The sequence below is a fragment of the Suricata suricatta genome, chromosome 13 (genome assembly GCF_006229205.1).
Source record: "Suricata suricatta isolate VVHF042 chromosome 13, meerkat_22Aug2017_6uvM2_HiC, whole genome shotgun sequence".
In the NCBI taxonomy this organism is placed as follows: domain Eukaryota; kingdom Metazoa; phylum Chordata; class Mammalia; order Carnivora; family Herpestidae; genus Suricata; species Suricata suricatta.
In genome coordinates this window covers 73,312,057-73,325,896 of record NC_043712.1, presented here as the reverse complement: position 1 = coordinate 73,325,896, position 13,840 = coordinate 73,312,057, and the positions used below count along the sequence as shown (strand labels likewise).

At 42.5% G+C, this 13,840-nt stretch overlaps 1 protein-coding gene across 1 annotated transcript in view; it reads right to left on the bottom strand.

Annotated features, from left to right (window-relative positions):
- PRUNE2 (prune homolog 2 with BCH domain) overlaps positions 1–13,840 on the bottom strand; it is a 203,298-nt gene that overhangs the window by 18,791 nt on the left and 170,667 nt on the right. Inside the window, exons 9-12 of the mRNA XM_029920853.1 lie at positions 12,279–12,452; positions 6,011–6,113; positions 5,259–5,390; positions 2,992–3,078 (exon numbers count right to left, since the gene is read on the bottom strand). Coding sequence (XP_029776713.1) covers positions 2,992–3,078; positions 5,259–5,390; positions 6,011–6,113; positions 12,279–12,452 — 496 coding nt within the window. The remainder of the gene's footprint in view (positions 1–2,991; positions 3,079–5,258; positions 5,391–6,010; positions 6,114–12,278; positions 12,453–13,840) is intronic.

Here is a 13,840-nt window from a genome sequence, read left to right as displayed (position 1 = left end):
CTCTCTCTGACCCTCCCCTGCTCGCACTGTGTCTCTCTGTCTCTCAAAAGTAAATAAAAAACATTTAAAAAATAAAAAAAAAAAGAATTTTCCATCTACCTTTATCATAGGTTATCCTTTAGCAGCAAAAGGACCTATCATACTTTTTAGTGACCTCTTTTTTCAGGTCTAACAATTGGTGACACTAAGATAGGCTGAGTCAGAGGGGGATCTTTAAAGAGGGAGGGTCTCACATGAAGAGACTGTAGGATGTAATGTTGAAGTACTTGGAATGTGTTTTCTTTACAACTAGGCAGACAACTGGGTTCAGAGCCTGAGCGGATCATTTATTGGTTATATTACATTAGACCTGGGGTTGGCAAACCATACCTGTGGGCCAAAGCCAGCTTGTTAGCTGTTTTTACAGTCCTCCAGCTAGGAATGGTTTTTACATTTTGTAAATATTTGGAAAAAAAAATTGAAAAAAATATTGAAAAGAAAACAATATTTGGTGACATGAAAACATTTTTAAGAAGTTCAATTTCAGGGGCACCTGGGTGGCTCAATCAGTTAAGCATCTGGCTTCAGCTCAGGTCATGATCTCACAGTTCGTGGGTTCGAGCCCCACGTCGGGCTCTGTGCTAACAGCTCAGAGCCTGGAGCCTGCTTTGGATTCTGTGTCTCCCTCTCTCTCTGACCCTTTCCTGCTCATGCTGCCTTTGTCTCTCAAAAAATAAATAAATAAATAAAAACATTAAAAATTTTTTTTAAAAAGTTCAATTTCAGTGTTCACATATCAAGTTTGATTGACAGACAGTCACCCTTACTTATTTACATATTGTCTGTGACTGCTTTGGACCAGTCAAGGCAGAGTTGAGCAGATGTGACTGAGACCAGATGGTCCACATAACCTAAAATATTTACTGTTTGATTGTTTACAGAATGGGCTGGCTGGGTTTTGCTTTAGACAATTTGTTTGACCTCATTGAACCTCAGGGATTTTTCCTATATGAGGGAAACAGTGAACAGCACCTCCCTCAGAGGACTCATATTACAATTGAATGAAATAATGCCTATACATACTCAGTAAATGTAAGCCATTATTTTCTGTAATTACCACAATACTCTTTGCTGTAATTTTATTATTATATTGAAACTCACTTCAATAAAGGATGTTAAATTATAATGATTTTTCAGTATTCTTACAGTAACAAAATTTTGTTATTTACCAAGAAACTTATTTGTTTTATAATTATAAACCCAAATGATTAAACAAATTTCAGCGAATTAATAAGAACATAACATTTACTTTTTTCACTCATTAAATTAAAAAAAGTTTTTAAAAGATTCTATTTTTAAGTAATCTTTATATCCAACTTGGGGGTGAACTTATAAACCCGAGCCTGAGTCACATCCTCCACCAACTGAACCAGCCAGACACCGCACCATTAAACTTTTTATAAGCTCGTCAGTGTACATTGATTCCTACTTCCTTATCAAAGCATTTTCTTTTTTGTTTGTTTGTTTATTTTTATTTTTGAGAAAGAAAGAGAACGTATGGTGGGGGGTGGGGGCAGAGAGAGAGGGAGAGAAGATCTGAAGCAGGCTCCAGGCTCCGTGCCGACAGCAGAGAGTCCAGTGTGGGGCTCGAACTCACGAACCGTGAGCTTGTGACCTAAGCCAAAGTCAGACACTTAACCTAAGCCATCCAGGTGCCCCAAAGTATTTTCTATTACTAAAATAAGTGGCTTCTTAAATTTTTCATATTATTATTTTTTAAAGCAATTTAACATAGTATGGTAAAGAACTCAACTTTGCCAGAGGAAAACTAGGTGGAAAGATGGCACTCAATGGTTGGAAGTAGGAGATAGAAATGCTACATACATGTAAGTGAATGCTTACAAAAAAGGTAGAATCGGGAAAGCGCAGTAGATATCTATGTAAAAAATAAATACGTAAAGGTTTTTAACCTTTATGGTTTCTTTTTTCCCCTCCAGAAGTGATCAGAATGTTTCTTAGAAATCCATCAATGACTTCGAGTCAGAAATCTTTCAATTCATCGTACCTGCATCCTAATGGTAGGTAAGACTGTATTTTATTTTAAAGCTCTCTAGGAAATACATACTGTCCCTTTCATTTAACTGTTTCAAGTCTCACCATATGATGAGGCATGTTTTATTTTTCTTTGTATCCCCAAAATGTCAGGTTATGTAGGATCTAACACAACATACATCGTGAATTAAATATTCACAGAACTGAACTGAATTGAAACCAAGAATCCTCATGAGCCATCAAAAAAAAAGCGCTCAAAATGATCGCCCAGACCCTTTCCCCAAGTTTGGTCACCTATATGATATTTTTTCAGAAGAAACAGAACAATTAAGGCAAAACATCGCTCCTGTTTCTGTCCTTGGTTTGTCTTTATTTTCTACTGTTGTGTTATGATACCTTTTCCATTCTCTACAAAATACCAAATCACTTTAAAAATATTTTTTAGTGTTTATGTAATTTTGAGAGAGAGAGAGCAGGAGTGGGGGAGGAGCAGAGAGAGAGGTGACACAGAATCTGACACAGGCTCCAGGCTCTGAGCTGTCCTCACAGAGCCCGACGCGGGGCTCTAACCCATGAACCGTGAGATCATGACCTGAGCCGAAGTCGGACACTTAACCAACTGAGTCACCCAAGTGCCCCAACAAAATACCAAATCACTTTAAAAGTATTACCTACTCCCTCTGTGCTGTGGCACAGAAACCCTGACAGCTTCTTCTCTGTGTTACAGCGAGCAGTAGAGAGGTCATGTTTCATAACCGTGGGGAAAAGCAGTCATTATAAAATAATATTCACTCTTAATTAGGGTCCTTGCTACATAGTCCAAAATAGCTTTCCAGGAAAGGCAGCGGCAAAATATGTCTTCCCAAATACTCTCTCTGTTTGTGAATTCTTGTTGATAGGACAATGAACACACATTTTGAAAAACTACTGGTAGAGCTTTGACTATAATGACAACCATACCTTATAAAAGGACGTGTCACTGCAAGGACTGTCCTGATGAACCAAGATGGATGAACAATGATGAAGGATTTCAAATTCTTTCGCAACCTATTTACAAAAAAGAAAACAAAATTACTCTTAACCCATTTTCAGTAGGAGTTAGAACAGAAAGTATATTCCCAAATAAGAGCATTATAATATTAGAGAGTTCTAGGTAAGTTTTTATTATCTGGTGGGAAGGAATTGAATGACCATGATTAATAAAAATTTTTCTTATTAAAATCTTGTTAATGTTTATTGATTTTTGAGAAACACCGTGTGAATGGGGGAGGGGCAGAGAGAGAGGGAGACACAGGATCAGAAGCAGGCTCCAGGCTCTGAGCTGTCAGCACAGCGCCCGACATGGGGCTCAAACTCATGAACCGCGAGATCATGACCTGAGCCAGAGTCAATGCTGAACCAACTGAGCCACCCAGGTGCCCCACCGTCCCCCCAAATTATTTTGAGATATCATTTGTAACTTGTGTGAGTCCAACCTCATCTTCCCATAGGAATAATGTAAAGCAGGATGGTTGTATTTCTGGAGTGCATAAATCTATGACTACCATGGCATATTGTTGCCTAACAATGCTTTTCAGTTTCACCAGCACTATCTTTACTATTTTGAAAAGAACGCATTCTTACTAGCACCTCGGCCAATTTATCTGACATACTACGCCTTGGTTTCTTCTGTATGATGAAACAAGTAACAGTGTATCATGTGCTGTTCGACCTTCGAATGAGCATTTTAACATTCTTGATACTCAGGCATGTTTTGAAGCATTAGTAGTACTACTTTGTAAATGTTTAGATCACAAATGGATCTTAGTTAACCAAACAGGGCATGCGCATGTCGTCATGCACAGAGCCACACCTAAGGGGATGTTACACATCGGTGCCCTTAACAGGTTTTGTTCTATTCAAACCAGTATGGATGGAAGTAAAGTATCGTGGGAAAAAAGTGCACCAAGGGACCAAATGGGCTAGTGGTTAACTTGAATTATCAGTGAACGATGAAATACAAACACAACAGTTGCCCAAATCAACAGTCCCAGTGCACGTAACCAGCATCAAAATAACATAAAACCAGCAAAGAATCAGGGATACTCCAGGGGCGCCTGGGTGGCTCTGTTGGTTAAGCGTCTGACTTTTGATTGGCTCAGGTCAAGATCTCATGGTTCATGGGTTTGAACCCCGCATTGCGCACTGCAGAGACTGCTTGGGACTCTCTCTCTCTGCCCTTCCTGCATGTAACCTCTCTCTCTCAAAATAAATAAACTTAAAAAAAAAATCATAGAGATACTCTGGTTTATCAGCACAAACTGCCCCTTCACGTGGCAATGGCATACGCATAGTTTGGAACAGACTTGGTCACCAGGTTTTTTTTTTTTTTATTAATAGTTTATTACCAAGTTGGTTTCCATATAACACTCAGCGCTCTTCCCCACAAGTGCCACTTTCCATGACCCTCACCCCCCTGCCCCTTCCCCCCTCCCTCTTCAGCCCTCAGTTTGTTCTCAGGATTCAAAGGTCTCTCATGATTTGCCTCACTCCCTCTCCCCCACTCTTTTTCCCCCCTTTCCCATTCCCATGGTCTCCTATTAGGTTTCTCCTGCTAGACCTATGAGTAACAACATATGGTACCTGTCCTTCTCTGCCTGACTTATTTCGCTTAGCATGACTCCCTCTAGGTCCATCCATTTTGCTACAAATGGCCAGACTTCATTTTTTCTCAATGCCATGTTGTATTCCACTGTGTATATATACCACATCTGATCCACTCATCAGGTGATGGACATTTAGGCTCTTTCCATGATTTGGCTATTGTAGAAAGTACTGTTATGAACATTGGGATACATGTGCCCCTATGCATCAGCACTTCTGTATCCCCTGGGTAGATCCCCAGCAGTGCTATTGCTGGGTCCTAGGGGAGTTCTACTGATAGTTTTTTGAGGAGCCTCCACACTGTTTTCCAGGGTGGTTGTGCCAGTTTACATTCCCACCAACAGTGTAGGAGGGTCACCAGGTTTGATGTTGAGATGACAACATCTAGCAAAACCTAGGGGAGCTTCCCTTTATTTCAGATTTGGGGCAGCAAGTGACACTTTTATTAATATTTCTATCATTTCCTAACTCTGTATAATTCAATGTTCCCAAAATGTGACCACATTTTTAGTAGATGAAAGGGAATTAGAAATGGGAGTTGCTGAGGAAGTCAAAACAGGAATTTAATAATGGCGCCCACGTACCGTCTGTCAATCATCTGGTAGCATTTCTTCATCCAGCCCAGCCCAGGCATCTTGCGCCTGGGGGTTGCACCGTTCAAATACACAATCATATAGTCTTCAGCTACCATCAGCTCTAACGTGCTTATTACATATCTGATCAGAGGAAGGAAGAGAGAGGTTTTCATTTCCCACATGAAACAATTCATCTTATTTACACCATAATTATACGACATTTAAATTACAGAGTGCATGACACTTAAGAATTGCTGTGCATATTATCACTTTACCTTGAAAAGAATGCAGTTTCCTAAGATTATTTCTCTGAGAGTGAGTATTGCTCATTTATTTGCATGGTTATCTTGTTTTTATCTTTTTTTTTTTTTATTTAATGCAGGTCCACTAAAGCAATATGTAGGTTAGAACCTGAATTTCAAAAAATGTCAACAACATTACCATGTACCAAAGGCACTCATGAATGATATAAAATGAAGCCATGTTACAGGGGGAACAAAAATTACACTTTATTCAAAGGAAATGTTACGGAATTTTAGAGCACAGGCAAGACTGTGTTCGTTTTGTTTTCACATCACTCCAGTGACAAGAGTTCTTTTAAAGGTTTTAGCCTCTTGAGCAATATTCCTTGACAGAGATTTCATTGACTTTTCATCAGAGGCTTAGACTATTCTACATCATCTATTTCCTCTTATTAAAGATGCTCTATTGGCCATGCCACAGACATTCACTCAAAGCACTTTGTCATAAATGTCACTCACAGGAAAAGATTTTCCATGACATAGTGGTAATCCGCCCGACTGCTGTCTGGCAGAAAACAGGCAGCAAACACAATGATTGCATTTAGGCCATCCCCATAGTATCCTGGGGGACAAACGAAAAGACATTTGTGACCAACTGAAAGCTCTTAACAAGACAGTATTAACCTAAAGGGCAAATCTGAAAGCTTCGGCAAGAATGTGTACATAAATGTAACAGATCTTTAGGTATTATATAGACTACACTTCTATAAGTATATACACATAACCTTTTTTTCAGTGGTTATGATATAGAGCATAATATACGCATATTTGTATGCAGCCTTAAATATATAGTATGAATGTGTTTGCATAATTGGCACCTCCATTCATTATGGATGATTATATGTGTCATACATAGTCATGAATGGGGTATATAAATATTCAACTTAGCAAAGGATGGGGGTTTTGACTTGCAGGTTTCTAATTTATATAATGCTTCTGCTCTTTAATGGCTAAGAGGCTTGACTTGATCCTTTTTAGTTGTTTTTTAAGACTCCATTAAAGGAAAAATCTAGTCACAGAACTGCAATGCAATCAGACTCACATACCCCAGTGACCAAATACTAGTAGGTTAACAAGCAAAACACCTTTATTTTGATTTTGTGGACTGGTTTACTTGCCTGTAGTGTCCCTGGGGTCTTTAGGTTCAACAGAAGTGCAGGGACACACAGAAAGTTCTGACCAGGCCTAGAGTCACTGAGCACAGAGCCTTGTCTTTTTAAAAAAGAATAAATTCATGTCAACAATAGCCAAAACATGGAAAAAGCCTAAATGTCCATCACCTGATGAGTGGATCAAGAAGATGTGGTATATATACACAATGGAGTACTACATGGCAATAGAAAGAATGAAATCTGGCCATTTGTAGGAAAGTGGATGGACCTCGAGGGTGTCATGCTAAGCGGAATAAGTCAGGCAAAGAAGGACAGATACCATATATTTGCACTCATAGGAAAACAGTAGAAACCTAATGGAGGACCAGGGAGAGGGGAAGAGGGAAAGAAAGGTGGGGAGAGAGAGGGATGCAAAACTTGAGAGACTATTGAATGCTGAAAATGAACTGAGGGTTGAAGGGGAAGGGCAGGGGGAAAGAGGTGGTGGTGATGGAGGAGGGCACTTGTGGGGAAGAGCACTGGGTGTTGTATGGAAACCAATTTGACAATAAACTATTTTTTTTAAAAAGAACAAATTCAAGAAGGGTCTGGTGAAAGCTCCGCCCTCTTTGCATTTTACAACAATACGTACTTATGAGAAAACTTGAGGATTGCTTCCTGGTGACATGGACAGGAAGCAAAGGTGGTGGTCCTATGTGCAGGTGTGTGAGAAAATAAAAGGCAAGTGTAAACTCCAAGTGTCAAGAAAACTATAGGGACATCTCAGGACATTTTACTCATACCTGAAAGCTCTGTGGCATTCTTTAAGCTCTGTGTTCCCTCAGAGCTCATCTTGGACACTTGTGGCAGCTGTTAGTAAAACGTCCAGGGGTTCGTGCATGGAATATCTTGTGCCCTTCAGACTTAAAAATGGAAGTGATGCATTGTGTTTTCATTTTTTAATATCCCTTCATAAACACTTAGAATTTTTGTCATATAACATAATTCTGGACAGCAGAATCATTAAATAGAGATTGCTTCAAAGCTCTGAGTAGGCAGACAGAACATACCCTCAAGTCTAATCTGAACTCAGTGCATTTCATTTTTTTCAAGAACTCTAAATACCCATCTGGTGATTACATGGCAGTAAAATACCAGCTGGAGATAGATTTGGATGGGCTTAACTCTTGAAAAGCAGTTTAATAAGATGTTCTCTACAAAGACAGTATGACTCTACCACAAAAGAGGTGGGGGAAGAGCATGATACCAACTAAAAATATCTCAAATTACGGGTTTGTGGGGAGGACTAATTTGAGGTTGTTATATGCAGTGTTTATAAGTCTTAGAAGATGCTACCTATCTAAGTATACACCTGATGTAACCCGTGTTTGCAAAGCAGGATTGCAATGGCTTCCCTATGGATTATTTGCTTTGTTCTCTTTTCCAACATGTAAGTTACCAACTTCTTTAAGAATGAGATGTGAAGGAAAATGGCAGGAGATACATTCTACTACAAGAACTGATTGTTCCACTGAACAGTTTCATTTAAGAAGACTCATAACCCAGTGAAAATCCACAAAGGATATGGTGGCTTTGCTAGACCAACGCTAACGCCACAAAGGTAGGCAATTTAGACTCCGCGCGATGCCAAGGACCTTGTTCATTAAAAGAGATAATAGACATAATGAATCCAATTGAAAAACAAGTATGAAAGTATCTCTCTAAATGTCGCTGCTTGGCTCCAGCGGGTATCAGGACGACTTCATGATCATGACCACTCAGCGACTTTGATTTCTTTTTCCATTTCTGGAGAATTTATAATACTAATTTTTTTTAAAAGGACAGTCTGAAGTTTCTAAACAGTATTTCAGAAGTCATCTTGAATGGCATTTCAGCTCTTTGTGTCAATGTGTCTGTCCTTGGAATGTCATGGTGTCGCGTTCACCCAGGCTCACTGAATCGAAGAGATACTGAAGAATCAACTCTAAGTCAGGAATGTCTCTTTAAATAAAAATTCCTGAAATTTACTAGCAAAGGGGGAGTTTCCTTGTTTAGGGCAGAGGAGCTGCAGGAAGGGAAGAAGAGACAAAGGACAGAGGAAGAGAAGAGGAGGAGATAAGACGTGAGATGTAAGAAAGGAACTAGAAGGAAAAGATTTCTTCGTGGAAGTTCTCCCAAACCAAGATCTGGTGCCATTATTATCAGGTTCTGGAGATACTCCAGAGCGTCCCTGCTGGCAAAGGGCAGGAACTGGAATGAACAGGTCCTTTTGTTCTTGGTTCCTTGCAGATGCCTTGGCAGGGGTCAGCTAACCGAATTTGATGCTAATAACGCAGCATATTGCGCTTAACTCAAGGGAAGTCGGCAGCCTGCCGCTGAAGAAGCCATTTGAAGTATGGTTTTCTAAAAACCCGTATTTTAGCTCTCTTCTCAGTAACCAGGACGGGAGTTCAGGGTGCGCGCGCTGTGGTGCATGAGCCATCCCACTGCAAGGCGTCCTGACCCCCTCTGAAGCAATGATGCAAACCTTACCTGAGGCAGAACAGACAGGCATGAAAGGGATGTAACACAGGTTTGCTGGCCAGCAAATGGAATGGAGAGAGGAGGGAAGATGCCACAGTCGCAACCAAAACATACACACACACACACCAGCCTGCAACGTTTTTCATTCTTTCCGGGGTCATTTGTCCTGCAACACTGCAGAGAAGTTACCTGAATCTCCTACAATGAAATAAGAGAAGTAGGAAAAAAAAAAAAAAAAAAAGATAAAAGAAAAAAAAAACAAAAAAGGAAACTTCTCATTATAATGCTTCCGCGTGACTGTCTGTGGTTATTTAAATGCATTCTCTGTCCCAAGTTCAAAAAAGGCCAATTTCTGGCCTTCAAGGGACCCCACACTGTTGTTGATCCATGCCACCCAGACCTCTCTGTCTTTTTTTGTTTGGCTGGTTGGTTAAGCAGATAACGAGTATTGCTCATGGGCCCATGGGTGGTGGTGACACTGGCTTTGGGATCACCTCTTTTGACGGCTGAGATGACGGAGGCCTGAGGGGCGAGGCGATGTGCCAAGGTCACAGAGTAGTTAGTGACAAACACAGGCCTTGACTCTGTTCTTCTCTATGGTATACAAGGCCTCCTACCATAGGTCCTATCAGGGTCTCCTATCAGGGTCACCAAAGCCAAGACTGCATTATCTGTTCTGATACTGCTCTCACGCATGCTCCCACTGGGCATGGACCCTTGGCAGGGCCCGGCTTTGTGGCGAACTTGGGTGGCGGTTTTAATCGCCCCCGCCTTGCAGTTGTCAAGCTGCCGCTTTCACAATGCTGGACACCCCAACAAGACCTGTGCTCACTATGGGGTGCTCCTCCTCCCACGCCCCTCAGAAGTCAGGATAACAAACACAAGAGACTGGTAGCTGGGGACTGTCTCTGTCTCATCGGTAGCATCTAAGGACGAGGTGTGAGCGTCCAGCATAGCAGACAAGCTCTGGCAAATTCAGGAGTTAAGATCTGAACCGTCTTGACCTACAGAGCACAAAAGCTGTTCAGGGGGGCGGGAAGAGGCGGCATCCCCCTAACATCCTGGAGGGGTGCAGCCAACAACATGCTCATGCAGGCCGGCGCCCGGAGGCCGAGGCAGAGCCAGGGAGAGGAGAGGGGCCCGTTTCTTCCAAACACGCTGGACAGACACATGGACAAAACCGAGCTCATGACACAGAACAGAGGGGAGAGAAGGCGAGGAGAGGGGGCGGCTGGGACGGAGGGCACAGCAAACCAGGTTATCTGTGATGGCTCCGATGAATTGTCACAAAGTGTGTGATAGGCAGAAACGGTGGCTTTTTTTTTTTTTTTAACCCTAGTGTGTCAATGAAAATCACTCTTTCCTGATTTGGGCAAAGGATGTATGGGCTCAGGAGAGCTGGGAAGAGGCGTTGCTTTTTCACAAATGAAGGGGCTCTTACAGTAAGACCCCGTGTGGTAAACACACAGATTACTACTGGGTGACTCCGATTTATTTCTTCTCTACCTTTTTTGACCTTTTTTTCTTTTTTTTTAATGGACATGGGCTACTTTTATAATCAGGCTTTGTGTCGTTTTCCTTTTTCTTTCCAAAAACCAGACAAACCCCAAATACCTGATGGGCTGTGCAAAGGAGGAAGGAGCTTCTGGGAGGATCTGGGGTGATGTGCAGCTTGTGGTTTGCATCTTAAGAACAGAGGGGTTGACTCTGTGGCCGGCTGTCTGTTCCTTTCAGCAAGATCAGGCCAGCTCTCGTTCTGCAGGGCTATGGAAAGGTTTTCCTTTGGAGGAAACTGCCTCTGGCCCCACAGCGGCTATCACCGGGCCCTGTGACCCCTGCAGGTCAGACGAGAGGCGGGGCAAAGCAAGGTCATGGCCAGGGGCACCTCTGGGCATTTTCTTGCGCTATGGAGGTCAGAGTCCCTGGGTGATCCTGATACTTACACGGAGGGAGATAATCTGGCCGGCAGAAGGAAGTCTGAAACAAAATGTCCTTCTGTGTGTTAGAAAACAGAAGCTACACATTTAAGGCGGTGCTCAGACACTATTTCCCCATTCTGGTTAAGAGAGAACCATTGCCCTGTCAGCTTACACTGCTTTTGGAACAGCCGAGCGGTTAGGGAGGTGCCTCAGGACTGCAGGGAAGGAGCGCATGCAGCAGAGAAAGGAACAAAAGCCGGTCAAGTTTCCCGAGGTTGACAACGTTAAACGCGTTGCTTGTGGTCATCGGACTTTTTGTGAATCCAAAATTAAGCAAGGCTCCCGAAACTCCTCAAAAGCACTGGAAATACAGAACACACAGCTTTTCTCTCTCCCTTGTCCACCAGTAAATCAAGTGGAGGCGCTCGGTGGAAATGCCTGTCATCAGGCACAGATGGAACAGAGTCCATAGAAAATAAAGCTTCACATAGCGGGAGAACCGACCAGGCTGAGTCTAAGAAGACTTCTGAAGGCTTCTAAGAGGATTCAAAAGACCATTTTGTTTTTAGAAGCGCCTCTGGAGTAGTGACCTTGTGAGAGGTCATGGTAGCACCGACTCACTCGAAAGCTATTCAGGTAAACCCTACAACCACGAGAAGTGAGGTCACACCTGTCCTCATACGCAATTATTACCATATTATGGATGGCCTTCTCTATGCTGTGCTTTCCATTCCTGGGACTTATGTATTTTATAACTGGCAGTTGGGCGAGCACTTCATAATGTATATAATTGCCGAATCACTACGTTGTACACTTGAAACTAATACAATGTTGTAGGACAACCCTATTTATAAAAAACCAAAAACCCTACAGCTGACCCATATGAGTTCCAAACAGACATTATTTAATTGGACAACTACAGTTTTCAAGAAATGTGCACAGAAGATCACGGCTGTCAGATATGCGGTGTGAAATCGTTTTCACACCGGAAAGCTGTTTTTTGCATAGTAGACTTCCCACGGTTTATTGAATTGGATATGAGATAATGCCCTTGACTCTACAGTCCCCTGAATATTGACTGCAGAATAGGGTTTTGAGGCTGGGATGCTGCAGAGAACCCCAGTTTCATTTTTCTAGTAAAGAACTACGGCTGCCCTGGGTGCCGCCTCCCAGAGTCACAAAGAGCTGGATTACCTCCATGAGAGATGACCCTCCTGTAGGGCTCGATGACCTTCATGTCAATCCGCTGCTCCTGTTCTCCGATCACCACTGTCCTCCACAGCCGGTTGTCCTCCCGCTCCTCCTCCGCCGTATATTCTGGAATGGACTCTGACTCTTGGCCGGAATCTTTGTTAGTTGTGGAACTTTCTGGAAGCGAAGCACAGAGCAGAACTGAGGAGCAAGAGTCCACAGCTGAAGCAGTTCCATCTCTTGGCAGAGCCAACCTGATGGCTCCCTCTGTATTGCACAGCTCTTACGGAAATGAATACCATCCCGACCAGGTAAAAGATACCGGTGAGGTCTTATTTAGTGACTGATAGAACAACCAAATCCATGCTAAGACCACGCTGAGGGTGGGGACAGATGCAGGGCTAGAGCGGCCCTGTGTCGGTGGGCCAAGGGCATGGGGGCTGCTACCATTTCATCCTTGAAGATACAGGTTGAAGACCTGCAGACTGGCCTCATGGGCTGAACGTCTATTTATCAGGCACAGATAATTTTGTTTCCCTTGGGCCACAGATCCTGGTGTATCCTGTGGTATTTCGATGATCCCATCATCCTAGACCCCACACTCTAAGACTCTTACCAAGGAGTTGAGCCCCCTTCCCTCCTTGGAACGAATTTGGGCAGAGATATAATATGACTTCCTGTGGAGTTTTCAAACTACGCTACGGCAAGCAAGAAACAGACAACTTTGTGGACCAGAAATGCCCTGAGACCAAAAATTCGTAGGTACATGGGACAACACAAAAGCCCGCCGAGCATTCTTTGGGGGAACATCTACTCCACGCTCTTGTGCATCCAAAAAAAAAATCAACCACGTTAAGTTTTTGAAGTACCAGCTGTTTACATTTTTACTTCAACTCCTAGCGCACAATGGTTATTCTCTCTATGCTTCAGTAATCTGAAGGAGAAGATTCTTTATAACAATAATTATTATTACGATAATAATTGTCACCATCATTCAGTGAGATATGATCGTTCTTATTTTTTTTCATGGGAAAGACTTATGTTGTACTTCATTTATTTTACGGCACTTCGATTGTAAGAATATTATTATTATCTGCCATGTGTCAGACAGAGAAGGAGGCATTATAATAGGCCTGCCCACGCAGAAACAGACCTTGAAGTAATTTGCTATCACACTACACCCTGCATGTGTGATTGTCTCATTGTCTTCATTTTACCAGGAGGCTGTGACTTCCTTGGGCCCGGAAATTGTGCGCCAACCATCTTTGTTACTCACCTCCACCGACCAACTCCACACTTAGCGTAGAAACCTGCACAGAGCACTCAGTGAAAACCGAGGTGACTGGGTAAATAAAGGGAAGCTTGGACAAGTTCCCAAAAATACAGGTATGTAAGGGGACCACAACAAAGCCATTAGGTTCTGGAAGATTCCTCAAGACACACTCAAACGTGTCTAATTACCTGTGACTTAGAATAGCAAAATGAAAGCCAGCTGGGAGGCAGCCCTCACCTTTTCTGCCAACACCAACGGCTACCACCACCTACACAGCTTGCCTCACTCTGGC